Source organism: Canis lupus, chromosome 9 (assembly GCF_003254725.2).
Source record: "Canis lupus dingo isolate Sandy chromosome 9, ASM325472v2, whole genome shotgun sequence".
Taxonomy (NCBI): Eukaryota; Metazoa; Chordata; class Mammalia; order Carnivora; family Canidae; genus Canis; species Canis lupus.
In genome coordinates this window covers 47,056,502-47,084,209 of record NC_064251.1, presented here as the reverse complement: position 1 = coordinate 47,084,209, position 27,708 = coordinate 47,056,502, and the positions used below count along the sequence as shown (strand labels likewise).

General features: G+C 54.0%; 2 protein-coding genes across 8 annotated transcripts; both read right to left on the bottom strand.

Annotated features, from left to right (window-relative positions):
* Positions 1-3,725: 3,725 nt before the first annotated feature.
* On the bottom strand, positions 3,726-11,327 carry SERPINF2 (serpin family F member 2). 3 transcript variants are annotated; one of them, XM_025476151.3, is made up of 11 exons: positions 11,183-11,324; positions 10,597-10,696; positions 9,947-10,013; positions 9,813-9,851; positions 9,628-9,690; positions 9,190-9,391; positions 8,553-8,696; positions 8,201-8,404; positions 7,569-7,711; positions 5,490-5,694; positions 3,726-4,882 (listed from the first exon to the last, which is right to left on the bottom strand). In XM_025476151.3, the coding sequence occupies exons 1-11, from the start codon at positions 11,268-11,270 to the stop codon at positions 4,470-4,472; spliced, it is 1,668 nt and encodes a 555-aa protein (XP_025331936.3). In that variant the 5' UTR covers positions 11,271-11,324; the 3' UTR covers positions 3,726-4,469. The 3 variants fall into 3 exon arrangements, with proteins under 3 accessions (XP_025331936.3, XP_025331939.3, XP_025331934.3); XM_025476154.3 differs by lacking the exon at positions 10,597-10,696 and having other exon boundaries at positions 11,183-11,327; XM_025476149.3 differs by lacking the exons at positions 10,597-10,696; positions 11,183-11,324 and adding an exon at positions 11,136-11,158.
* Positions 11,328-12,064: 737 nt separating this feature from the next.
* WDR81 (WD repeat domain 81) lies at positions 12,065-27,446 on the bottom strand. 5 transcript variants are annotated; one of them, XM_025476148.3, is made up of 11 exons: positions 27,335-27,446; positions 23,522-24,143; positions 18,510-18,617; positions 18,066-18,256; positions 17,756-17,946; positions 17,305-17,470; positions 17,052-17,217; positions 15,632-16,318; positions 14,795-14,940; positions 14,339-14,518; positions 12,065-13,270 (listed from the first exon to the last, which is right to left on the bottom strand). In XM_025476148.3, the coding sequence occupies exons 2-11, from the start codon at positions 24,018-24,020 to the stop codon at positions 12,950-12,952; spliced, it is 2,655 nt and encodes an 884-aa protein (XP_025331933.1). In that variant the 5' UTR covers positions 24,021-24,143; positions 27,335-27,446; the 3' UTR covers positions 12,065-12,949. The 5 variants fall into 5 exon arrangements, 4 of the variants coding, with proteins under 4 accessions (XP_025331933.1, XP_025331931.3, XP_048970231.1 ...); XM_025476146.3 differs by lacking the exon at positions 27,335-27,446 and having other exon boundaries at positions 23,522-27,311; XM_049114274.1 differs by lacking the exons at positions 23,522-24,143; positions 27,335-27,446 and adding an exon at positions 22,240-22,349.
* Between the last annotated feature and the right edge of the window lie 262 nt (positions 27,447-27,708).

Here is a 27,708-nt window from a genome sequence, read left to right as displayed (position 1 = left end):
ATCCCCTAAAGCTACTGCCCATTTCTCGGTTCTCCCTCACAGCCATGAGGGAAAGAGCTATTTATTCTTGTGTCTGTCCTGTCTTGGCTCCATTCCCTCCTCAGCTTCAGTCTGTGCCCATCTCTCCTTTGAAACAGCTGTTGCCAAGTTTGTGGGTGACCTTCATGTTGACCACCGAAAGGACATCTCTTCCCTCGGCAGCAGGCGGTGGAGCAAACTGTTCCTCCTTCTTCAAACTCTGCCTCTCCATTCCCACCCCCAGAACCTCACATGCCGTGTCTTTTCTGTCTCCTTTGCTCACTTGATCCCAGGGCTCCTTTTTCTCTCCATCCCCATCTCCTCCTAGGTTACTTCCACCAGTTCCATGACTTTAAATGCATCTGTGTGCTCCCAAATACACACTTCCAGTCCTTTTTTTTTTTTAGATTTTTTTTATTTATTCAGGAAAGACACAGAGAGAGAGAGGCAGAGGGAGAAACAGGCTCTATACAGGAAGCCCGATATGGGACTCGATCTTGGGACTCCGGAACTCTGGGACTCCAGGACCATACCCTGAAGCGAAGGCAGACGCTCAACTGCTGAGCCACCCAGGCGTCCCACACTCTTCCAGTCCTGATCAAGATATCCAAAAGCCTATCTGACAAATCCATATGGGTGCCCAGTAGGTAGGATGAACATATAATGTTATCATCCAAACATTCCTCAGAACAAAAGTAGAACCAGAGACATAACTTGAAGTGTCCCAGGTAGGCTATATTCATCTACATTAGTGTGGTATTTCTTTCTTTCTTTCTTTCTTTCTTTCTTTCTTTCTTTCTTTCTTTCTTTCTTTCTTTCTTTTTTTGTGTGGTATTTCAATAATGACATGTTCAAAATAGAAATCTCCAGTTGTGGGGCACCTGGGTGGCTCAGTGGTTGTCTGTCTTTGGCTCAGGTCATGATCCTAGGGTCCTGGGATCAAGTCCTGCATCAGGCTTCCTGTAGGGAGCCTGGTTCTCCCTCTGTCTGTGTCTCTGCCTCTCTCTGTGTCTCTCCTGCAAAAAGTCTTTAAAAGAAAGAAAGAAATCTCCAGGGAATCCCTGGGTGGCTCAGCAGTTTAGTGCCTGCCTTTGGCACAGGGTGTGATCCTGGAGTCCCGGGATCGGGTCCCACATTGGGCTCCCTGCATGGAGCCTGCTTCTCCCTCTGCCTGTGTCTCTGCCTCTCTCTCTGTCTGTGTCTCTCGTGAATAAATAAATAAAACCTAAAAAAAAAAAAAGAAAGAAATCTCCAGTCCCAAAATCTGTCCCTCACTCTGATTCCATCTCAGTAAAACCCATTTTCTCAGGGTGCCTGGGCAGCTCAGTCTGTTGCGCCTCTGCCCTTGGCTCCAATCATGGTCTCAGGGTCCTGGGATCGAGCACTCCGGGCTCAAGCACCATTGGACTCTCCACTCGGTGGCAAGTCTGCTTCTCCCTCTCCTTCTGTGATCTCTCTCGCTCTTGTTCTCTCTCAAATAAAATTTTTTTAAAAAATTGGTTTTCAAAAGAAAAATCCAGGAATCTGAACCATGAACCCCACCATCCTTGAGCCTTTCCTTTCCCTCACATCTTGTACAAACTAGGCACAAATTCCATAGCACTGCTTGCAAAATATTTCTGCATTCTGACCACTTTCCTTGATTCTACAGCCAACACCATCTATGTCTCTTTCCTGCTAACCTGTGCTTGTCTCTCTACATTCTGTTCTCCACACACAGCCAAGTGAGCCTTCTAGGGTTGACATCAGACCATGGCACCCCTCAATTATTATTTTTTAAAGATTTTATTTATTTATTCATGAGAGACACAGAGAGAGAGAGAGAGGCAGAGACACAGGCAGAGGGAGAAGTAGGCGCCATGCAGGGAGCCTGACATGGGACTTGGTCCCGGGACCCTAGGATCACACCCTGGGCTGAAGGCAGCGCTAAACTGCTGAGCCACCTGGGCTGCCTGGCACCCCTCAATTAAAAGCTTTCCACGGTGAATGGATTATTGCCATCCACAACCCAGATGAATGTCACAAATGTGAGGTTAAACAAAAGAAGCCAGACCCAAGAGAGCAGGCTGTATGATTCCTTTACATAAAGTTCAAAACCAGAAAAAATTAATCTGTTATTAGAAGTCAGGAGGTGAGTACTAACTGTGTGTTTCCTGATGTGGGTGCTGGTTGCATAGGGGTATTTGGTTCATGAGAAATTTCATTAAGTTCAGGTACAGTTATTTGCGGGGGGGCGGAGGGGAAGCTCAGGTACAGTTATGACTTGTGTACTTGGCACACTATATTTCATCAGAAAGTGTTAACTTTTTATTGTCTAGACTGCTCTACCTCCAGATTTAGGCTCTGGGGGGTAGGGATCTTGTCTGCTTGCCCACTGCCCATCCCCAGAGCCTGAAGCACTGCTGGACACACAGGCTCTGATGAGGACTTGCAGGGGGATGCAGGTGACATAGCCAGATCAGCAGCAGGGAGACCTAGGAGGTCACCTAGGGAGAGCCTAAGGAGTGACGACTTGATCCACGGCGACCCCTGGAATGGAGAGGAGAGAGCTGAGAAAGATTTAGAAGGTGAAATTAAGTTGGTGGCTTCCCAATTTAACTATCCAATTACTTCTTACTCCTAAGATAAAAACAACAGTCTTTACAGTGGCCCTAAAGCACTAGTACATGTTCCCCTCTGACTCACTCCTACCCCTCCCCTCTAGCTCCACGGACCCCCTGTTCATCCTGAACCTTCTAATTTTTTTTTTTTTTTATGATAGTCACAGAGAGAGAGAGAGAGGCAGAGACACAGGTTGAGGGAGAAGCGGGCTCCATGCACCAGGAGCCCGACGTGGGATTTGATCCCGGGTCTCCAGGATCGCGCCCTGGGCCAAAGGCAAGCGCCAAACCGCTGCGCCACCCAGGGATCCCCATCCTGAACCTTCTGAGCATGCTTCCACCCAGGAACTCTGCCCTGGTTATTTATATCATGCCTGCCTTCACCTGCCTCAAGTCTCTGCTCCCGTACCACCTTCTCAGGGAGGCCTTCCCTGCTCTATTTCTCACCACGGCTCTAACCAACCACCCTCTGCCTCATCATCGATTTCACCTGTCTCCCCACATTGCTGGTTTGTAGGAAGCCAGAGTCCACCCTGGGCACTTGCTCTTGACCACTGCACTTCGGGGCTTCAGGTGGCCACGGCCACAGGGACACCCTGTACCCACAGATAAGGGCCCACGCACGTGGCCCTGCATACCACCCACGGCCCCGGGCCAAGGTGGGCCCAACTGTTTCCCCCAGATCCTCAGGCATGACAGCGTCCAGCTGGAACCAGTGCTCCCTGCAGCCTGTCCCTGGCTGACGGGCGCCTGCCCCTGCCAGAAGGACTGACATGTAATTAGAAACTCCACAAGCTCCCTAATTGCCAGTTTTCTCCAAACTGGGAGGCCAGCGCTATTCTGAGCCACCCTTGTTAATGGCTGCTTGAGGCCTCTGGAGAGAGTGGAGCCCGGCTGGCATGGAGCTGGCCGCAGAGAGGGCTGGCAAGGTCAGAGGGGACTGCGCCGGGGAAGAGCTGGCGGGTGGCCAGGGGACAAACGTGGCAGAGAGGGCCGCCTGCTGTGTGCTGTCAGGGCCCAGCGTGAGGCTCAGTGCCGCCAGGGCCCTCCTGCCTCCCTCAGCCCCCTTGCTCCAGCCCATGCCCAGCAGAGTGACATCAAAACAGCCAGGGTCATTCATTCTTTATTCAGGTGGCATAAAAATCACTACAAAAACTTTACAAAAGAGCCTTAGGGAGTTAACTATTCCCCACACACACACCTCCCACCTGAGACACCTGGGCAGAGGAAGAAGAGGAGAGACAGGGAAGAAGAGTCCTGGCAATGCTGGTATCTCCTAGGAGCAGTGGGGAGGCTGAAGTGACAGGGTGTGGGGGGCGGGTTGGGGGATGGGGGCTGGAGGGCCTCCAGCAAGTGTGGCAGAAGCAGTTTGTGGAATTCTAGGCCCCGCCCATAGAGCAGGCCCAGGCTCCACACCCCCAGGGCCTACTGTCCTCTCCCCAGCCAAGGTATTCCATCCCTCCTGCCCCCCTGCCCCCCCAACACCCCCCCCCCCCCCCGTAAACAAACGTGGAAGTGCCACAGCCAACACGGGAACTACCTTCCTGACAAAAGTGGATCTCCAGCTTCTCCAGCTGCCCTTCTGCCCAAGTCCCCCAAAGGACAGCCTCTGAGTCGCTTTTGGAAGAAGAGATGTGGGATGAAGGCCCTTGATTACCTGAGGTCCGCCCCGTCCTGTGGCCCCCCCAACCCCAAAATCCCTGAGAGGAGGAGACTTGAGAGAGTGGCTCCCTCTGGGCTCCCAGACTCCCCACCCAGGTCCCTGCCCTCCTCCCACAATGCTGTCTGGAAAGAGTCACAAGAGTTGAGAGGTTGCTCCAGCAGGGACTCGGGATGCTGGCAGCTGGCCTCTCACTTGGGGCTATGAAGTTGGGGGTAATCCTCCTCTGAGGGAGGCGCAAGTTTCAAGTCAGGCCCGAAGGGCTTGTCTCCGCGGGGAAAGGCTTTCCGGTTCTGGAAGTAGTCCCTGTCATCGGGGGAATCCTGCTGCTCCTTGCGCTCCCATGGCGCACTAGGGTTGGGGTTCTTCACACTGCCCACAAACAGGGGCAGGCTTGTTGTGTCCTCGAGGATGAAGAAGAGGAAGGGGCGGTTGACGCTGAAGGAGGAGAGAGACATTCGGGACATGGCCGTGCCCGTGGCCGCGGCCGCCTCCACACCAGCCTCACTGAGCTCCAGAGCAGACTGGTGCTGCACGCTGGTCACCACCAGGCGCTGGTCGGAGATCCCGCGCAGGTCTGGGGCCTGGAACAGCTCCTGCAGGCCTGCCCAGGGCAAGAGACTGCCGGTCAGAGCTGCCTTCTGCCCCGCAGGCTGCCGGGACCTGCCTGGGACGGTGGCTAGCATTCTGGCCGGGAACACCTCCAACCCACAGATCCTTGGGGAACTCTCACTTAACCTCCAGTTATTGGCTTAAAGGTCACTTCCTCCAAGGAGACTTTCTGGATCCCCTGCCCCAAGGTCCGGCCGGGTGCCCTTCTCCAGTGAACTGGAGAGAAGCCCTCTGACTCATCACCTAAGCTGTATAGTAAGTACCTGATTCCGCATCTGCCTGAGCCCCTTGTACCTAGTACAGTGCCCCTTGCAGGACAGCCAGCAAGGCTCACGTGCCACCCAGGCTCTCTACCCAAGATTCTTCACAATGCTCAGTCTTGGATGGAGCAGATCCTCATTCCCTGGGCCACCCCAGCCCATCCCGGGACGGAGGATCTGGGGGGTCCTAGGAAGCCCTCACCTCCCAAAGCCCCAGAGAAGGCCAGGACACAAGGCTGCTCTGACTCGGACCTACTGCCAGCTGGGGCTTTGTTCCTCACTTGCTCTGCCTAGCCTGGCCTAGGGGACTGTCCTTACCCAAGCCTCACCCTTCCTTACCCAGCCGGCTGAGGGTGGCCACCAAGTCCAGCTGGTAGTTCAGGTGCAGCTTAGGCAGCCGGACCTTGGTGGGTTTCTCTCGCAGTAAGGGCTGGTGCAGGATGTCCCAGCTCAGGTTGGCCAGCACCTGGGACACGTTCCACTCAAAGTGGGTGGGCATAATGACCACAAAGCTCATGTTGTTCTTAAAGGGGAAATGAGCCACCTACAGAGAAAGAAAGGAGACAGCGGTGAGGGCCAGAAGGTGCCCATACCAGCTGGGGTCTGGGCCAGCATAGGCTTCTGAGACAGATGGAGCAGGAGTTCCAGTCCATTGTTCTCAGGTGTGTGTTCAGCCTCCCTGAGCCTCCACTTCCTCACCTGTGAAGTGGAGTAACACTGCCTGCCCACATTGTAGGTTGACATGTGAGAGAGAGAAAAAAAAGAGAGAGAGAGACCCTTTTAAAGCTTCTAGTGGAGTATCAGCACATGGGCAGTGCTCAATAAAGGGGGGACTTTCCCTCTCTTTGTCTGTAACCAGCTCTGCCTCTCAGTGTCTCCACGTGTACAATGGACTGGGTTGTTCGTTTTCAAACCACCCTAGGTCCTACAGAGGAGCCACTGCAACAGGTGGTTCTCCCCCCCACACCTTCACCTAGGGTGTATATGATACTGTGATCTGAGGTAAGATGTCATGTGAATGGGGTTTCTGCAGCTACTTGAGTATGAGAAGCACTGGGCATGATGATCCCTGGCAAGTGAGACTTCTTAGTCTCTAGGCAGAGCAGCCAGGGAGCAGGAACCTTGGGGGTGGCGGGGGTGGTGGGGAACACCACATCTGGCTGTCTGGGTCAGCCTGCAGAGTGTGTGAGGAAGAGGAGGGCAGAGGCCAGGGACAGAGAGGATGGGTGAAGAAAGAGTGGGCAGGACACAGCCTGGAGGGCAGGAGCAGCACAAAGAGAACAGGTGGGGAGGTGAACAAGACAGTCTGCCCGTCGGGGTGAAAGCGAGAGAAGCTGGACGCTGCTCCAAGGGTCTGCCTTGCCCCCACAGCCCCTCTCAGGAGTCGCTGAGGCCTGTGGCATGCTGCCTTGGGAAACTAACCAACATTGCCATCTCTGCCACAGTGGATGGGCCCAGGGGTCCATGCTCAAGCCAAGAGGACCACATTTAGGCTAGAAGCAAGGGAGGCCTCACCTGAGACCGCTTGGCATAGTACTCTATCCAATCAGAATGTTCCAGCAGGTTACTGACAAATCCATTGCAACCAGATCCTCCCTTCCAAGGAGCACTGTGACAGTCAGATCACATCTCCCAGGCTCGAGGATGCTGAGGCCTGAGTGGCTCTGTAGCTGTTGGGTGGCTCCTTTGCAGCCTGACCAATCCATGGGCCCTTGTAATAAACCCCTCTGACCAAAAATCATCTGGTTCTCCACTTGAGGCCCCTCCTCATAGACTGCTCCCTGACCACTTTATCTAAAATACCTTCCCCAGGGATCCCTGGGTGGCACAGCGGTTTAGTGCCTGCCTTTGGTCCAGGGTGTGATCCTCGAGACCCGGGATCAAATCCCACGTCGGGCTCCCGGTGCATGGAGCCTGCTTTTCCCTCTGCCTATGTCTCTGCCTCTCTCTCTCTCTCTCTCTCTCTCTCTGTGACTATCATAAATAAATAAAAAAAATTTAAAAAAGAACTTCTTTAAAAAAATAAATAAAATAAAATACCTTCCCCTGTCACTAATTGATCACTTTATTTTTTTCCTTCATAGCAGTTATACTATGTGAAATTATTCCATGATTTATGTCTGTCCGTGTACTGTGTGTGTCTTTCCTCCTGAGAGCAGGGACTTGGTCTCCCTTGTGCTAGTGTGTTCTGGTGGCAAATGCCTAATATAGTTTTGTCAAATTCTTGAACTTCAAAGAGCCTGGAACCTCAGTCCCTCTGGATCAGGGCATAATGTGACCTTCCAGAGCCACCTGTCTCAGGGACAAGACTGCAAGGGAGGTGGGGCACACCCCCCTCCACCCCTGTACCTGTCCCACAGCCTGCCCCCCCGCCCCACCTCCCAGCAGCCAGGCCCAGCCTGGGCAGTCAAGGGTGACCTGTATCTCAGGCTGCTCCAGCAGGAACCAGCGCAGGGGGTACGTGCGGGCGTGCATCATGTCCACTGGCACCGTGAACTGCTCGTTCAGGTGGAAACTGTCTCTCTGGGTGAGGCTTGGATCAAACTTGCTCCTCCAGAAACCTATATCCAGCAGAGGGCAGGGGTCACGTAGACTGGGACAGGGGTGGGTTCCACACCACTAGTCTCTTCTCCATCCCACCCAGAACCCATTCAAGGGACAAAAAGTAGAAGTCAAAAGCCCAAGGGGCACTGTGCCAGTTGATTCCCAGTTGATCTGAGGTTTCTTCCCTGCAGCATTTTTGAAATCTGGGCTTGCATTCTTCCTATGTCCTGTCATGCTCCCAGGAGCACCCCCAACCCCACCCTCAATCCTTTCAGACTCAGTTTCCTCCTAGGGTTCTCTCATCCAGTTCCTGAGGCCCCTCACTGGCACACCATTACCTGTTTCCTACCCTCCCCCAAGCCACAACCTAGAAAGCTCCCTGCCTCCTGACCCAGCCCTGAGGAGAAAGAGAGACCCTCAGAACAAAGGTTTTGCAGCCCAGTTCAGCCTACAAGGCAGGAATAGGGGCCACAGGGGTAGAGGGCCAGAGAAGAGGGGGAACGCACCCTGGAAGTGGATGGCATTGAGCAGAAGCAACACTGTGTCATCTGGCAGCTCTGAGAGGAAATCCTCAATCTTCCCCTCTGTGGCCTCCTTCACCCATTGGTTGATGTTTAGCAGATCATCCCCTTTCCTTCCGGTCAGGCTCATGGGCTTGGCACCAAAGAGCTGTTCTGATTGTTTCAGGAAGTCCTCTTTGATGGGAAATCCTACACAGAAAAGGCCACAAGCTGTTCCTAAGGGCTTGAGCTCCAGAGCCACCAATGCTCTGACTGGCTGCCTAAGGCCAAACCCATCTCCATCACTCCTGTCCACTCCAGGGCACAACCTAGGGAGCTCCAAGCCACCAGCACCTACCTTTCTGTAGGTACATTCTAGCAGCCAATCGGAATGCCCCAGGGCCCAGGTCCTGGCAAAGGCGGCTCAGCAGGTGGGGGAGGCAGGGCCCAGAGTCTACATGCAGCACCTGCTCTAACCTCCGCAGCGTCTGGTTCTGAGCACCTGGAGGGGACCACATGGGCTTTGGCCCAGGCCAGTGGCACTTTCCCACCCCTACTGGCCACTCCAGGCTCTGTTAAATCCCCATCGTGAGCATGGCCACGACACCACACATTCTCCCCCTGTATCCACTAAACTGATTGGGGTGACAATACTCCCCAAGTTCTACTTTTGTCTCTGCTGCTGGCAGTCTGGGTCACCTCACTCGATCCAAGTCGTATTCCCTCTCTGGACCTCGGTTTCCCACAATGAGAGTCTCCAGTCCGGTGGAGACATTGTAGTTATCAAAGGCTTATGTAAAAATCACCAGAAGCATATCCTTAGGCCCAATCCCTGGGAATCTGATTCAGAGAGACTGGAGGTGTACCTAGGAATCTGCATTTTTACCAAACATCCAAGTGACTCTGATGCAGGAGGCACCCACTAGTAAACTCTGGAGTAGTGAGTTCCCACTGGCCTCCAGCTCTGCTGGTCTGGACAGGTGATGCCACAGTACCTAGTGCCAGGTGAGACAGTGCCAGGGCCACACTCAGAGGCGACAGGATTAGGTTGGGGCTGGTGGACCTTTGGGCCACCAGGGAGAACAGGTCTGTGGTGAAGGCCATCATGGCCTGGGCCAATCTGCGGGTCTGCTCTGGGGTTGGGGCTCCCCTGCAGTCTCTTGGGGCCTTCTTCAGGCCAATATGGCCACTGGACTCCTACAGACAGATCAGGGGTCAAGAGGGTCAAGGAGTCCGCTCTGTGTTGAAGATCCCTTCCACAGCCCCCCTGCCCAAGAATAGTCCTGGCAAGAGAGGGACAGTCACATGGACAATGACAGTACAAGGACCTGGTCCTTTCCTCTGGCCCCTCCCACCCTCTGAGTCGTGGCCCCGCTGATTGGCCCTCCTCCCTCGGACCCCGCCCACTCTTCCCCAGCCCCACCTGGTTGTACCTGGTTGCCCAACTTGAGGAGGGTGAGCGGGGGCAGCTTCTCTTGGGTCTGCCCGCCCATTAGCTGAAGAAGGGAGGAAGCAAATGGAGCGTGACCCTTCCCACGGGTCGGCCCACTCCCTGCGCCAACCACAGGTTAGGCCCCGCGGGGCTTTCCTCCCCCTCCTGCCTCTCACTCCCGAGTACCTGCTGGTCCAAGGGCTCCATGGCGCTGGCAGGAGGGAACTGTCGAGAAAAGGATGAGGGGAAGAGAGGGAGCTCTTCAGAGCCAAACGCTCCCTTGACTCAGCCCCCTCCCCCCCAGGGAGGCCCAGGCTCACCACCGCGCCGGAGCCTTGGAGGCAGGACAAGCTGATCACCAGGAGCCCCCGGAGCAGCGCCATGTTCCTGTGCGGGGACAGGCAGCCTGCGTCCCCGTCCCCACCGACCCCACTCCCGGGGGCCCACCCACACGCTGCCTGGGAGGGCAGGTCAATCCAGCCACCACCGCCAGCACTCCCAACACCCACGAGCCCTGTTTCTCATCTCCGTGGGGCGGGATATCCCCCTGAATCCTTTTCAGCCCTTTTGAATTTTCCAGTTTTCCACATGTCATGCACTGAAAATGTTTTGGTTCATAGGGGAAATAATCAAAATGAAAGAAGTCCTCATCCTTCGAGGCCTGGCATTGTGAGTCCAACATCGATTGGAATCCAGACTCTGCCTCTTCCCAGAGGCCCTCAGATAGCTCCCTGGGCTTTGCCTTTTCTTGTAAAATGGTAGCAAAAGTCCCTACCTCCTCCCACGGTATACTGTGAGGACCAAAATGAGACAGTCTTTGTGAACCCTGGTTACGCTGCCTGGCACTCAGTGGTATGGCTGTTGTCAGCCTAGCCCAAGGCCCCTCTTCTGGGAAGCCTGCCCTGAAGCCTCCTGTGTCCTAGGGCTCCTTACCCAGAGCTCCTACCCAACCTGCTGCCCAATGGCCCACCTTTTCTTGGTCTGGTCTTGACCACAAGGGTAGACAGGCCTGTGAATCCCTGAGGTCTCGGCAGGTTTGGTGGGATGGGCCGGAGAGCCTTGTTGTTGACCTAGCCACAGAGCCCAATGAATGGTTCTGGATAGAGCCACCTTTGGACTTACGGGAAACATAGGCCTTGTGCCCGACTCTGTCCAGGTCGGCTCCGGGAAGCCCAGCCAGCAGGTGGGGATGGGCAGGTCTTAGTCTGGCCTCAGAGCAGGTCCCATACACTCCAACCCCGCCCCCATCTCAGGGCCAGTCCTTCCAGGGGATCCTCTATCACCCCTGGCCCCACCTCCATCACACACAAGGACCCTTGGCCAGGGCCCTAATCTCTAATGGGGGTTTTGAATCCTCCTGACAAGAAAAGACCTCCAGTTTTTCAAGTCCCAGAGAGACTCCTGCCAGAACCCCCACCTTGGCTCCTCATCACCCCAGGAGGCTGGGAAATGAGAGGCCTTCTGAATAAATTCACCCCAGACCCCTTCAGCCGGGTGGGCAGCTCTTACCTCCTATCTGGCCCAAAGAGCAGGCCAAGCCACCCCTCCCCTCGTACCTCTGTAGGCTCCTTGCTGCTGCACACAATGTCCCTCTGGCCCCACTGTGGTGCTCCCCACACTTTGCTCAGGCTCCAGCCAGCCCATCTGAGCCCTCCCCTCCCACCAGGACCTTTGCTCTCAGCCAACCCCTGTTCAGATTGTTCAGATTTCTCTTCTGGTAAATATTGACCAGCACATCCGGTTAAACATTGATACTGGGGCCGGAAACCCCATTCCCACCAGGGCATCTAATCCTGAGATAGCCACCTGGAGCCCTGTGGATTTGGGTCCCACCCACGCCTGGAGAAAGGAGATTCGGGAAAGTTAAGGAAGATGTCCTCATCTGTACGACAGATCCAGGAAGGACAGGGGCCTTCCAGCAACCCCATGAGGTGGGGGGGGTTTATCTCTACTTTACTGGAGTCAGAGAGGGTAGGTGACGTGCCCAAGGACAGAGCTAGGCTCGAGTCACATCCAGCTTCTCACTTCCAATGTTCTTTCCTCTCCCCTATCATGAGGGGGAGGAAGGGGAAGCTGTAGGAGCTTATGTGGGGAGCTCAAGATGCCCATCCTCAAACCTTACAAGCCAGGATCCTGATTGGCTGCCTTTTAGACTGGATCTAGAAGGAGTGGGGAGAGGAGAGAGGGTCACAGTACCAGGCAGCATCCTCCCTCAGCAGGAGCAATGCCTCCTTAACATCCCGCCAGGGCTGAGCCTCCTCTGAGGGGGGCTGCTTGATCCAGAAGCCCTGTACCCTGTGGTGCCCAAAAGCAGCGATTAGGCTGTCTCCCACTCTCCTGCCCTACTTCTCACTCTGTCTTCACTGCCCTGGAAGCTACTGAGTCTCGATTCTTCCCCACCCTGATGCCATCGTCGAGAAAAGCATCACTCAGGTCCATGGCTCTTCCAAAGGATTTATTGGTCATATTTACATCTATTGCAAATAATGAGGAGGCAGTAGGGGCACAGGCTCAGATCTCATCTCTGCTCCAGAATGTGAGGGTCCTGGGATGCCTGGGTCTTCCCATTTCCTGGGAGACCTGAGATGCAGAGATTATTCTCACCCCTTCTCTCGGGGTGTTGGACCATAAGAGTTCTGGGCTCAGGGGCTGCCTCCTCAGTTCAAGGCACAAACACTGTGGTGAGGGGTGGGCAGGCGAGGCAGGGGGTCACTCCTGGCAGGCACCAGCTGGACCAGACCATCTTCCCTCCCCTGGTCCTGCCCTCTTTCTTTGCCTACTGGTCCCACACTGGGCAGAGCCTGGCTGGGTGGACACTTAAACCCCAGCCCAAGGCCCTTAACTCCCGGACCATGGCCAGCCCTCTTTAGAGGCTGAGGTCCAAGCACCATCAGTGTCCTGGACTGGAACAGCTTCCCTGTCCTTGTGAGACAAGGGCACAGAAATTTCGGTGGTGGGGGGTGGTGGGTGTCCCTGACTGGACAGGGCCAGGCTCCCCTCTTCTCAGAGTTTCCCTGTCCCTATGTGGACCCAGAGGGCAGAGCTAGGGAGAAGAGGGGGTGATGCTTCCCAGTGTTCTCTCTCTCCTGCTTCCTGATGACCAGGGGCCGCATCTCCCCCAGCCATGAAGATCCTTTCAGGCAGCCCTGTGGCTCTGGAAGTTCGGGAACCTGGACCCCGGCCTCACCCTTGCTCGTAGGTCATGTGGGCGCTCAGGATGTAGGGCCTAAGGCTTGCCCAGAGGGAGCTGTTGGGAACACAAGGGTGAGGGATGGACTCCTGGGGGATGTCTGCCGCCCCTCGTTGGCCAGCCCTGCTTCAGCCTACGCCAGGAGGCGGATGACTCCGTTGTCTGAGCCCAGCAAGAGGTGGCGTTTGGTGGGCAGCAAGGCCAGGCTGGTGAGCGTGCCTCGGAAGTTCTCAGAGCTGAGCTTGGTGGTGGCCTGGGAGGGTGGCTCAAGTAGGGAGCAGACGCCGATCTTGTTGGCCACAGTGCCCGTGACCACCTCGCTACCATATAGGTCGAAGGTATGGATGGGGTCAGATGCTGACTTGTAGTGGTGCATAGGCTTCTGTTCCAGCTCTTTCCACACGGTCAGGGAGTGGTCAGAGGAGGAACTGACCAGGACACTGCCCTCCACCGCCTGCCCAGGGAGAAGAGAGTTTTAGCAGGGCCTGGGCCCTCCCGTGTGCCTTACGAGCTCCCAGGGTCTTCTATTTTCTTGCCCAGTACCTTCCAGGAAGATAGAGGATCCTGGGCAGGGGACCAGTTGCCCCCTCCCACCACATTATATATTAGTGTTGGTTAATGCAACTATGTTAAAGTGCCTTTAACCTAGACATCACTGTAATCTGAGCACTTACTATATATCTAGACATTGTGTTGGGCATGCCATATTACCACATTTAATTTTCGTGACAACTCACTCTATGACGTAAATGCTGTTGTTATTCCCATTTTCCCATTTGACAGAGAAAAAACCTGAGGCTCAGAAAAGTTAAGTAATCCTACCAAGGTCACAGAGCAGTAAGTGGCACTACCAGGATTAACACCCAGGCTGACCCCAAAGCCCTCCTGACACTTCCGTGGAAGGTCTGAATTTAAAGGTATCCAAACCCCAGGCTCCCCTAGGGTCCTGGACAGAGTTGGGGACAGTCAGCCCTTAGCAGTGGTAGTACATGTCCCCTGGCTGCAGCCAGGATAGGGAGGGAGTGCCCTGTCCTTCCCTCCTGTCTGTCCCTGAGCAGTTCCTTGAGGTCTGTGACTGAGAATGGGCGGTGGTAGGGGCAGGATCCCCATGCCGGGATGTCCCTGCCCCCACCAGGGGAGCCCAGCATGGGGCATGGACTCTGCTCAGTGGTCTGGGGGCAGTAAACAGCCTCCCAGCTCAGCTTTATTTAACCTGAACTGGGTCATGGACAGGGCCTGACCCCTGATCCTCCAAGCAAGGCAAATATGGACAAGGGTTACTCATTAGAGCATCCCCAGGGAGCAGCAGGGTCAGCTTGCCCCCTGGTTCCTGCCCCCATGGCCTGTCTGCCTCCAGGGCTGCTACAGTGCAGCCAGCTCTAACCCTCTCCGCCCGTGAGCCCTGGGGCACATACAAAAGGGAGATCATCTTAAATGGAGCCTGTCCTGGGTGGGCCCTAGGAGGACCTGGGGTAGGAGCTGGCCTGGGCAGTGAGGAGGGGAAGGGGACCTGGCCAGTCACCTTAATCTGCAGGATGTCCCCTTCATGGGCCGGCCAGCCACGCAGAACCAGGCCGGTACGGGTGTCCAGGAGCACCATGAAGCCCGAGGAGAAGCCAGCCACAACACTACGGCCACTGGGGCTGACGGCCAGGGAGCGGACAAGTCCAGGGTTCAGCCCGCCGCCGAGGCGGAACTCATGCTGCAGGCAGAGGGAGATAAGTTATGTGCTGCCACCCATTCCAACCTATTTCTCCCCCCCAAGTCCATGCAGCTTAAAGGCCTGATCCTCTATTCCACCACCTCTCCATCAAGCAGAGGGGTCCCCTTCATTTCAGATCAGAGTCCCACCCCCCAGGATTTGCTGCTATGGGTGACTTGTCTCCAAAGAGAACTACACCCCTAGCCTTCTCTCTTCAGAGTCTCTCCTCCCTGCTAGGCATCCAGGCGAGGGCACAGGGAACCAGTCGCCCCTGACCTGTAGGCCAGGCTTCCTGCAGTCCACAAAGCGCAGGGTCGAGTCAGAGCTGGCCATGGTGATGCTGGTATGGGGGGCAGGCATGACAGCCACAGCAGTCAGGGGCACCCGGCTGTCCCATGGCTCCATCATGCGAAGGGTCTTCCCTGGGAAGGAAAGGCACAGTGTGTCTGGGGTCCCAATACCTGATGGAAGAGCCCCAATTCTTCCTATCTCCCTGACCTACCCTGTATATATGCCTCTCATATCCCAGAGGACCTCAAAAAATGCTAAAGATGTTTTTTACTCTCCTGCCTTCCTGTTTCCGTGGCCAGGCCAGGCTCCTGTCCCTAAAGTGACCTCTTCACAGGGCGCCTCCTGACCAAATGCCACCTCTCCTTAGTCTACCTCAATGCTACTCCATCCCCTCCCCCTTTAAAAACCTTATTAGCCTTATTTGTCCCCACCACGATGCCAAAAAATCATCAAGCAACCTTTTGTCAAACTTGATCGACACACTACACATTAAGCCAAACTCCTATGTACATCATCCTCTAAACCAGCTCTGATTCCCATTTTACAGATGGGAAAATGAACGCTTCCAACAGCAAAGTGACTTGTGCAAGGTCACTTAGCAAATAAGCTGGCAGCACCAATTCCAACTCAGGGCTAATGGATTCCAACTCAGGGCTAAGGGATTCCAACTCAGGTCTAACTGCTCCTCTGTGCAGCCTCACGGAAATGCCACACACTGTATACCATCACATCCCAACTGCCCAACCCTGGGCCCCCATACCCAGAGGCCTGGCAGGGCGCAGGCTGGCAGCAACAGAACAGGCCTCACCTGGGCCCGCTCACCTGTGAAGGGGTCCCAGACGTGCACCGCCCCGTCACAGCTCACCACATACTGTGGGGCCTCAAGCTGGCCCACAAAGAAGACACTCTTGCGGTGCTGGGCATAGACGAGGCGTGGAGCTGTCTCACTGGTGCCATCCCCAGAGTTATAGAGAGGCCAGAGGCGCACAGTGCGGTCCTTGCTGCCACTCAGGAAGAAGTCCTCATTGCTCAGGGGTGCCACACACTTGACAGCTCCTGAGTGGCCTGGGAAGCTCTGCAGGCGGATCTGATGGAAGTGAAAGTGGGCATCCTGCTGGCTCACACCAATCTCGTACTGCCAATATGCTAGCCAGTTGCCACTCAGCCCATGGGCACTCCGTGGCAGCTCCCGCTTCAGCGCGTTGTCCTCCTCACTGTCGAGGCCTCCACTGCCCACACCAGGGATGGGGCCCAGCAAGCTGGGGCTCTCAGGCTGAGAGTCATCAGGAATCTGGATGCGGTTCCCGACCAGAACACTCCCAAAGGTCCCCGAGTGGCCATCATCCTGGGGGCAGCTCCCACTCTGGAGGTCCCACTCGAGGCCGCTGCTGGGTACAGTGGGCTCCACGCTGGCAGGATTGCGACTGCTTGGACTGATGCTCTCCAAATACAGCCCTGCCAGCTCCCCAACCAGCTCGTGGTTGGGGATGATTTTCTGGATGATGTCACCTGGATGGGAGTGGGAGAGGTCCTAAGATTAGGGAGGATGGCAGGCAGCTGCCGCCATCCTGCCAAGGCTGAGAACCAAACCACAGAAGACAGGGCAGGTCTGGCTGTGCAACTCTGGGCAAGTAACTCTTCATCGCCGAGCTTGTTTCTTCCCCAGAAAAACGTAGATTCATTCACATGAGTATCCTCTATATGTGCTGGGTGCCATGCAGAGCATCAGAAATAGGATGGCGAGAAAGACAGCTGGTGCTCTCCCTCCCAGGGCTCAGATTTCAGTGGAGGAATGAATGATAACATATCTGACCACAGGGCTGCTCATCCTATTCAGGGACATGACACACGTACTCCCTCGGCAGTGCCAGGCCTGAGCGGGAGGCTATGTAAATGGTGGGCCGCTTATTCCTCTCAGCAGCTCCTGGAGATGTCAGTACACCAGCCTGATGCCTCTGCCTTCCCCAAGGATACTTTTTTTTTTTTTTTTAATTTTTTTTAATTTATTTTTCCCCAAGGATACTTTAGACCAAGCTCCTGTGCCCCTTGCTGGCTAATGCTCAGGCCCTGTTTATATGTCATCGTGAGAGTCTGAGGTTTCCAGGCCAAATCCCTTTGCTCTGACCCAGAACACTGTGCTGAACACCCACTACTGGCTCTGGGGGCAAGGGGAGCACAGAGCCCTCCCAGGGGAAGAAACACAGCCACGAAGGCTTTGCAAGGGGATGTCATGGGGTAGTACCCAACAGGCAGGAGAAGGGCACGTAGATTGTGTACGCCATCTCCAGGGTGAACACCTTCTGCAGCTCGTCCAGCAGGGTGGGGTCCACTAGCCGCTGCTGCCCATCGGAGAAGGCTACCTCTGGCAGCTGGCCCTCACTGCGGCCCCCAGGATCCAGCTTCAGATCCTGTGGGCAGGGAATCCCAGAGAGTCAGCCAAGTTCACAGCCCTGGCCCGCCCAACCCAGCCAGGTAAGGGAAGTAGGTCTGCCTGCCTGGTGCCGAAGCTCATGCAGCTGAGAGAAGACTTGAAAGAAGGTGGCCACAGGCTCGCTCAGGTGCTGCTGGACCATCTCCTGTCCAATGCGCAGGCATATGAGGGCGATGAGGCTGATGGTTTTCATACATAGGACAGTCCGGGCCTGGGCCCCACTCGGGAACCTGGAAAGATAGTACATGAGCTCTATCACCTCCCCCGTCACTCTGCAGGACTTGCCCAGAATCCATCAAAAGCTTTAAATGAGAAGAGCTACAAGACCAATTGGTCCCAACCAGATAAGAAAACTGAGGCACAGAAGGAAGGCGTGGTTTGCTCAGGGTCACACAGCTGGATCAGAACCAGGACTCCTGACACCTAGTCCAGTCTCACTCCCCAGCTTCCCAGCCCCTCCTGGGGAGTCCCCTCAGCTGGGCCACTCCCAGCCCAGGGGTAGGGCAGCAGCCTACCCAGTGACGAGGGAAGTGAGGAAGCTGAGCACAGGCAGTAAGACCTCGTGGCTGATTCGGGGCAGGATGTCCATGAGGGTGGTGTCTGAGAGGTACACGATGATCTTCTGGGTCAGAGTCACTGCCGCCAGCAGTCCTGCCTCCTTACGGCTGTTCAGTCGACTGGGGCCTGAGGTGCTACCTGGGGCCACCTAGGACCACAGAGTAGATGAGGGCCAGGCTGACCATGAACCCCCTGAAACCCCCAGATTTCCCAGATCTGCCCTTAAGCTTCTTGGCTTCCCCTGAGGCTGCCAAATCAGTGACTGACCAGGTAGCTGATGTAGGGCAGGTACTGGTAGGTGAGGACAGGCTCCCCGTACAGATGAGCGATGTGGAGGAGGCAGCTGAGCACAGGCCCCGACACTATATCACCCAGTATCGGTCTCTTCTGGTAGATGTTGCCAGCACTCAGCGGGGGGCTCTCACCACTGCTCACCATGAACTGCTGCCGAGTGGGCCCTGCCAGGGAAGAACCAGCAACCTTGAGTAGCTAGTGGCAGACAGGAGGAAGGTCAGTCTTCCAGGAACTATGGTAGCAACTCCAGCCTGAGGGTTGCCCCCGTGCCCTACCCAAGGAAGAAAGGAGCTTGCACAGACTGGGACCCAGGATCTGGCAGGGAGGTGGAAGTGGCAAGGATCCCCTACGGGGAGTTGAAAATGGACAGAGGGTCTGGGATGAAGCCCCATCTCCATCACTGACCACAGGCCTTACCAACATAACAAGATGTCAGCAAGCGGAGCAGGTTCCGGGCCACGTAGCGAGAGGCCACTGTGGGGCCAAGCTTGGCAGACAGCCAGCGGACCATCTTGCAGGCTGTATCTGCAAGACGGGAGCAGGCCCTGAGCTTATCAGATAATGGTGGCTTGCCGCCTCCTCCCACCCCACCCCACCCCACCCCAATACACCCCTCCTAGCCAATTCTGGCTGCAAACCTGCCAACTGGCCCAGCCAAAGCCAGGTGCCTCATATCAGCACCCTCTATTTCAGAGTGGCAGAGGTGGCCTGTGGCTTTGGGACTGTCCCGGGTGACCCTGACTTTGGGGCTGCTCCAGGATCCTCTCCTTGGGCACAACTTGCAGAAAGGTTATGCTTTCAGGGAATCTTCTCAAGCTGCTCAATGAGGCCTGGCCTAGCCAGGCCCTGGTTCCCTCCCCTTATAGCCTGTGTTCCCGCTTCTTCCCTTCTCTCTCCCTGTCTAAGCATGCTAGCCTTTCACTGATTCTTTAATGGAACCATAATAGCCACATAGCCTCATACATGCTGTTCCCTTTGCCTGCTATGCTCTTCCCACTGTAGACCCTACCATTTTTGCCTTGCTACCTCCTATTTATGACCTCAACTGGCCCTACTTTCTTTTTTTTCTAAAGATTTTACTTATTTATTTGAGAGAGCAAGCATAAGTGGCGGGGGGAGGAGCAGAAGGAGAGGGAGAAGCAGACTCCCTGCTGAGCAGGGAGCCCAATGCAGGCCAATCCCAGTACCCTGGGATCATGACATGAGTGGAAGGCAGATGCTTAACTGACTGAGCCACCCAGGTGCCCCTGGCTCTACTTTCATGGAAGTCTTCCCTGACCACTAAAAACTAGATCTAAGCTGTATTTATATTCCCTTGTAGCACCCAGCTCACATTTAAGTAAGACTGTCTACAATGTGGCATCTCCTCCAACTGAAGGTGAGCTCCAGGAGGGTAGGTGCATATCTGTGCTGCATGTGAATCTGCTAGATTCACACCCTGGTACAGACTAGGTACTCAGAAATGCTGAATGAAAACCAGAGTAAAGAAAAGTTAATACCTACTCTTCTCAAACTATTCTAAAAATAGAAGAGTAAGGAAAATATCTAAATTAATTCTATGAAGCAGTATTATTCTGACACCAAAACCAGATAAAGACACTAAGAGAACTACAGGCCATTATCTCTGATGAATATAGATGCAAAAATTCTCAACAAAATACTAGCAGACTAAATCCAACAACACATTAAGAAAATCATTCACCATGATCAAGTGGGATTTATTCCTGGGATGCAAGGGTGGTTCAATATTTGCAAATCAACCAACATGATACATCACATCAGTAAGAGAAAGGATAAAAACCATATCATCATTTCAACGGATGCAGAGAAAGTATTTGACAAAGCACAATATCCATTCATGATAAAAATCCTCAACAAAGTAGACCAACAGGGAACATACCTCAACATAATAAAGGCCTTATATGAAAAACCAACAGCAAACATCATCCCCAGTGGGGACAAACTGGGAACTTTCCCCCTAAGGTCAGGAACAAAACAAAGATGTCTAGTATCACCCCTGAAAGTCTTAACCACAGCAATTAGACAACAAAAAGAAATAAAAGGCATCCAAATTAGTAAGGAAGAAGTAAGACTTTCACTGTTTGCAGATGACATGATACTGTACATAGAAAACTGTAAAGACTGCACAAAAAAAACTACTAGCACTAATAAATGAATTCGGTAGAGTCACAGGATACAAAATCAATGTACAGAAATTTGTTGCATTTCTATATGCTAATAATGAAGCAATAGGGATCCCTGTGTGGCTCAGCAGTTTAGCACCTGCCTTTGGCCCAGGACACGATCCTAGAGTCCCGGGATCGAGTCCTCCATCGGGATCCCGGCATGGAGCCTGCTTCTCCCTCAGCCTGTGTCTCTGCCTCTCTCTCTCTCTCTATGTCTATCATGAATGAATAAATAAAATCTTTAAATAATAATAATAATAATAATAATAATAATAATGAAGCAATAGAAAGTGAAATTAAGAAAACAATCCCATCTATAATTGCACCAAAAATAATAAAATGTTTAGGAATAAATTTAACCAAAGAGGTAGAAGGCCTATACTTCGAAAAATATGAAACACTGATGAAAAAAATTGAAGATTTCCAAAGAAATGGAAAGGCATTCCATGTTCATGGATTGGAAGAACAGATATTGTTAAAATGTCTAAACTACTCAAAGCAGTCTACACATTTAATGCAATCTCTATCAAAATACCAACAGCAGTTTTCTTTTTTTTTTCCAATAGCAGTTTTCACAGAACTAGAACAATCCTTTTTTTTTTTTTTCATAATTTTATTTTTTAAAAATTTATTTAGTTGAGAGAGAGCGCACAAGCAGTGGGGAGGGGTAGAGGGAGAAGTAGACTCCCCACTGAGGAGGGAGCCTGATACAGAACTTGATCCCAGGACCCTGGGATCATGACCTGAGCCAAAGGCAGATGCATCATAATCAATTGAGCCACCCAGGTGCCCTAGAACAAACAATCCTAAAATTTGTATGGATACTATACTTGATCTTAGCCAAAAAGCTGAAAAGTGATTAAAATTTGTATGGAACCACCAAAGACCCTAAATAGCTAAAGCAATCTTGAAAAAGAAAAGCAAAACTGGAGGTATCACAATTCTAGACTTCAACTTACATTACAAAGCCACAGTAATCAAAACAGTATGGTACTGGCACACAAATCAATGGAACAAAATACAAAACCCAGAAATAAACTCACAATTTCAATTAATCTTTGAAAAGGAGAAAAAGAAATACTATACCAATGGGAAAAAGTCCCTCCAACAAATGGCATTGGAAAAATTGGACAGCTACATACAAAAGAATCAAACTGGGGGCACTTGCATGGCTCAGTCAGTTAAGTGTCCGACTTGATTTCAGCGGAGGTCTTGATCTCAGGGTCTTGAGTTCAAGCCCCACATTGGGTTCCACACAGGACATGGAGGCTACTTAAAAAAAGAAAAATCAAACTGGCCCACCTTCTTACACTATACACAAAAATAAAATAGTGAGAAAAAAATTAAACCCAAAATGGGATTAAAGACTTAAATTTGAGACCTGAAACCATAAAAATCCTAGAAAAAAGGACAGGTAGTAATTTATCTGACATCAGCCATAGCAACATCTTTCCAGACATATCTCCTGAAACAAGGGAAACAAAAGCAAAAATAAATTATTGATACTACATTAAAATAAAAAGCTGCACAGCTAAGGAAACAATCAACGAAACTAAAAGGGAACCTAAAGAATGGGAGAACATGTTTACAAATAACATATCTGATAAGGGCTTAGTATCCAAAATATATAAAGAACTGTTCCAACTCAACATCGAAAATACAAATAATCCCATTTAAAAATGGGTAGAAGACATGAGGAAACGTTTCTCCAAAAAAGACATCCAGATGGCCAACAGACACATGAAAAGATGCTAAACATCACTCATCATCAGGGAAATGCAAATCAAAACTCCAATATCATCTCACACCTGTCAGAATGACTGAAATCAATAACACAAGAACAGTGTTGGCGAGGATGTGGAGAAAAAGGAACCCTTATACACTGTTGATGGTAATGTAAACTGTTGCGGTCACTATAGAAGACAGTTGGGAAGTTATCAAAAAGTTAAAAATAGGAGTACCTGGCTCAGTTGGTTCAGCATCTGCCTTCAGCTCAGGTCATAATCTCAGGGTCCTGGGATCAAGCCCTGCATCAGGATCCCTGCTCAGGAGGGTGTCTGCTTCTCCCTCCTCCCCTCCTCCTGCTCATTCTCTTTCTCTCTCTCTAGTAAATCTTAAAAAGAAAATGTTAAAAATAGAACTACCCTGTGATGCAATAATTGCACTACTGGTATTTACCCCCAAAATACAAAAACACAAATTCAAAGGGATACATGCACCCCTATGCTTTTTGCAGCATTACTTATAATAGCCAAACTATGGGAGCAGCCCAAGTGTCCACTGATGGATGAATGGATAAAGAAGATGTGGTGTATATACAATGGAATAGTATTCAGCCATAAAAAAGAATCATATCTTGCCATTTGCAAAGACATGAATGGAGCTAGAGTATTGTGCTAAATGAAATAGAGATAAATATGATTTCATAGTCATCTGTGGAATTTAAGAAACCAAACAAAAGAGCATGAGGTGCCGGGGGGGGGGCGGTGCAGCCGGTTGAGTTCCCAACTCTTAGTTTCAGCTCAAGTCATTATCTCAGAGTTGTGACATCAGACTCCATGCTCAGTGCTTAGTCTGCTTAAGACTCTCTCACTCTCCCTCTGCCCCTCCCTACCATGCATGCATGCTCACATGTGCTCTCTCTCAAATAAACCTAAAAACAAAAAAAGAAAGAAAAGAGCAAAATAAAAGGAGAGAGACAAACCAAAAAACAAACTCAACTCTAAAGAACAAACTGATGGTGACCAGAGGGGAGCTGGGTGGGGGATGGGTGAAATAGGTGATGGGGATTAAGGAGGGCACTTGTTGTGGGGAGCACTGAGGAATGTATAGAATTGTTGAATTACTGTGTACATGAAACTAATAAAACACTGTATGTTAAATATACTGGAATTAAAAAAACAAAAACAACCCACAGCATGCCTGGCTGGCTCAGTCAGAAGAACATGTGACTCTTGGGATGCCTGAGTGGCTCAGCAGTTGAGTGTCTGCTTTCAGCCCAGTGTGTGATTGTGGAGTCATGGGATCGAGTTCCACATCAGGCTCCCTGCATGGAGCCTGCTTCTCTCTCTGCCTCTCTCTCTTTCTGTGTCTCTCATGAATAAATAAATAAAATATTTAAAAAAAAGACATGTGACTCTTGATCTCAGGATCATGTGTTTGAGCCTCATGTTGGGTGTAAAGATTACTTAAATAAATCACCAGAGGACTGTTTAACCAGCACCTTAAGGCCTGAGAACTCACCAAGGAGGATCTTCTGTTCTTTGCCCTCCGACTGCTCAGTGAGCGGCTCCTCCTCTTCTTCCCCATCTGTCTCGCCACTGCGGGCCACGACTGTATCCATGGACAGCACGGTGTCAGAGAGAGTGAGTTCAGATGCCCTGGTGATCTCATCTTGCTCCCCATCTCCCTCCTCCTCCTCCAGCACCACGCAGCCTTCCTCGTCCTCCTCTTCCTCCTCGGAGCCCTCGCTCTGCTTCAGGTCCTGGCTGCTGTCGCCCGATCTGAGGCCACCCTCCTCTGTGGCCCGCTCCTCACCCAGGGAGGTCTCGCTGGTGCTGCTCTTGTCACTCAGCCGACCCAGGCTCACAGCCTCAGCTTCCCGGGGCTGTGGGGACTCAGCCACATAGAGCCCAGCTTGGAAGTCCTCAGTCTCAGGGAGGTAGGCCTGGTCATGGAAGCTGACACCAGACGTGTAGTCTGGAAGCCCCAGGCCCGAGGAGGCAGCAGGCTCACCATCCATCTGAATTTCCTCCCTGAAAGCACAGGAGCTGGGCCTGGCCCCTGGGAGTTCACTGTCCTCATCCTCGGTGGCACCCACCAGGCCCTTGCTTTCCTCCTGGGAGGCCTCCACACCAGCCAGCACCTGTAGGACGTGGGGCAGCAGGTGGATGAGAAAGGCCTGCAGGCCCAGCCGCACCATTAGCTGGGCCACAAAGCAGTCAGTATACAAGTAGAAGCGGCCATGTAACCTGCAGGGGCTCTCATACGCACCGATGAGAGGCTTCAGCAGGTACTTGTTAGCATTTTTGGGGCCTAGTGCCTTAGCAACAGGTTCAAACAGGTACCAGGCTGTGTACACGGCCGTGTGCTCCTCAGACATGAGCGACAGCACGAAAGGCAGCAGGATCTCCAAGCCCTCTGGGGTGATGTCACTCAGCACTGCACCCAGTTGCTGCCACAGAGCGAACACCAGCTCCCGCCCCTGAGCCTCATCCTCCACCCGCCTTGCCTGATACAGGAGGATGAACTTGTGTAGTGCTGGGAAGTACGGGGGGAAAGGGACCACAGAGCTGAAGGGGCTCAGGAGCTGGGCTGGGCAGGGAGGGGGCAACCCCTGGGAGACAGGCCTGTACTCAAAGAGTGGGGCCAGCTTGCCCTTCCCTGCCCCCACAGGGCCTTCGGGGCCACTCAGCTGCAGCAGTATGTCCAGCACGGGCTGCAGAGACACAGGGACCTCCTTGGGGTGGCGTGTGCAGAGCCTCCGAACAGCCTCAAAGCGTACCCACAGTGGTGCATCAGGCTGCAGCGTTCGGACCCTGGTGGCAAACACCATTTCTGCCAATAGAATACCCAGCGCCTGCATGTCCCGATGGAAGAGTTCCCGCAGCTGCACGGGTGGCTGGACCTGGGGCTGCTCGAGCACCTCCAACTGGCTCCCTAGGCCTTTGGTCAGGAAGTTGCCTAGTTTCTCTAGCCCTTCCAGAGGCTGCACAGGATTGAAGCCCTCGGGAAGAAGAATCTTCCCCTCCTCCCCTTCCCCGGGGTCTGCGCCAGCAGGTTTGTTCCTGCGTCCTGGTCGAGAGGCCGAGGCCACTGAGAAAGACAGGAGGCCTGGGGGCACCTGACTGGAGGAGGAGGAGCCCAGCTGGTCACCTGCTTTCCCCGAGAGGGAGATGGAATCCAGAGCTTCCGTGGCCTGTTCTAAGTCATCTTCCCCTGCCACGAGCCTGTCCCTGGCCCAGCCAGCCTCACAGGGAGTGGCTTCCAAAACCAGCCTACCCATCCCATTTGTGAGCTGTCCAGGTAAGTCCTCCCGGCCTATGCTCTCCTGAATGGTCTGGAACAACACTCTGGGGATGAGCGGAGGCTCAGGGGAAAGGGCAGGAGCCCCAGCCAGCCGTTGGGGGTGTGGCTGATCAAAGAGCTGTACCACGCCATAGCTGGTCAGGTGTGTGTGGGCATCCACCAGGTGCAGACACACATTCTTTTCTTTCACAGCCTCCTTGCCCTGGAGTTTGTAGCCAAATGTGAGGTCAATCCAATGGTGCAGGTCCTGGGACACCTCTGGGCTCTCCAACAGCGCCCGGTGGGCAGACACAAACTCCTGGCTGGAGCCACACCAGGCTGGCACGTCCAGGTCAGGCATGTCAGGGTGGATGGAGCAGAAGATAGAGGGGTCAGTATAGAATTCGGGAATGCACTCGTCAGGTGTCCAGTTCTGCATACGCTCCATGCTGGCGGGATACTCATGGGGCTCCCACTGTGCCCGCACGTGTCCACAGAGCACCGACCGGGGTGTCCGCCGAGCCTTGTACACGTAATATGTGATGTCAGAGAGCACATCTGAGATGTGGTGAGGAACGTGAGGTGGCTCCCCACCGCCTGTACCACCTGCTACAAACGCCTGCCGCGTCATCTCATAGGTGAAGTCCAGCTGCTTATCCCCCTTGTTGAGGCGGAACTTGGACTTGCGTAGGTCTCGAAAGCGCCCATGGGGTGTGGTGAAGTCCACCACCCAGGGCAACACTGGGTGGTAATTGGGATCCCCCTGCCGCCGACCTGCCAACCTATTTAGCTGCATGAGGTAGTGGAAGTTGCTGATACGGCCATGGACCCAATCTAGCACGAGGCCACGAAGTTCCTCCTGGCAGCTGGGACATCCAGGTCTCCCCCCTCCCTCCTCTCCAGGTCCACTGCCTGGCCCATCCCTTGCCACAGGGATCTCCTCACTCTCGTCCTCCTTGGGCCTTTCGTAAGCACTCAGGTCCAGCCGGAGCTCACTGCAAAGCTTCTCATCTACAGCGATGTGGTGCAAAGTCAGGGCCCCGCAGGCCAGTCCCTGGCGGTGACAGGCATCCATTGCCCTCAGCACACGGAAGAGGATGAAGAGCACCTTGGCCTGGCTGTTGGTTAGCTTGGCAGGGCTGAAAGTGACCACATCATGCAGGGAGAACTGTACATAAGGGTGCACCACGTATAGCATCTCTGGAGACTCCAGCAGGGCCTCAGCTTGCAAAAGACTGGGACAGGCCAGGCTGCCCCGAAGAGGACAGGGACCATCTCTTGCATAGGATGGGCACTGGGTAAATTCACCCACCGACAGGAAGGGACAACCATAGACCCTCTGCAGGGCCTGTCGTACCAAGTCCAGCGCAGGGACAGCTGAAGGGGCAGGACTATGACTATAGGGCTGCCCATAAGTACGATAAGCATGGCGCCACAGGTTGCGATAATTCTGGGCAGCCACATCCTGCATGAAGCGAGTGAGGGTCTCAGGGCTGGTGGACCCCTCCTCAGAAGGCAAGCCGCCGCCCAGGGGGTAGGACAGCCTCCGTTTCCGCAGACCGTGCACCTCCACGCGCGTCCAGCCGGGGGGCAGCTTCTGCACGGAGCGTTGCAGAAGAGTCCTCACTTCCGCCTCGTTCAGGCCCTCTGCCCGGGGGCAGGGTCCGAGGGGCACCCGGCGCTCGCGGAGGCTGGCCAGCCAGCGCGCAGGCACTAGGGCCACCACGTAGGTGCCCCCCGGGGCCGGAGCCAGCTGCCGGGCATCGATGTTCAGGTCCCTCTCCACGCTCTGCAGCAGCTCCTCCATGTCGGGGCTTGGGGGCGGGGACCAGCAGGCGGCCCCGCGAGTGAGAGAGACTTCCCGCCCCCGGCTCCCCAGGGCCACCCCCTCCCGGCCGCCTGGGGGCAGCGCGGGGCTAAGCCCGGCCATGGCCCTGCCCGCGACGGCTTCCGGGGTTCCAGGCCCGGCGGGCAGCGGATGGGCAAGGGACCGGGGCTGCGGGAGAGGCGGCAGCGGTGGGTCGGGGAGGGCGGGAGAGGAGCTCTTACCGCTCCGCAGGGTCCTGCGCTCCGGGCGCAGCCGAGCAGGGGCCGCGGGGCGCCGGAGTCGGGCTCTGCCGTGACCGGTCAGCTGACGCGGCTCACGTGATCGCCCCGGCACGGAAACAACCGCACGTGGCTCGGCTGGGCCGGCGGGACCGCGCCTCCCGCCGGCGCCACCGCCTGGCCGACCTCGGTGCCCTTCCTCCCGGTGCTCTGCTCGGGTCAGGTGGCGGCTAGGTTTCCTTGCGGAGCAGGGGCAGGGATGCTGAAAGGCCACGAGGTTTCCCCCTCCCTCGCCGGCTTCCTCCTGCACGCACCAGAACGCGGATTTAAGGAGGATTTTTCCGGAGATCCCAGCCTTTAGCGGGCTGATCCCCCCC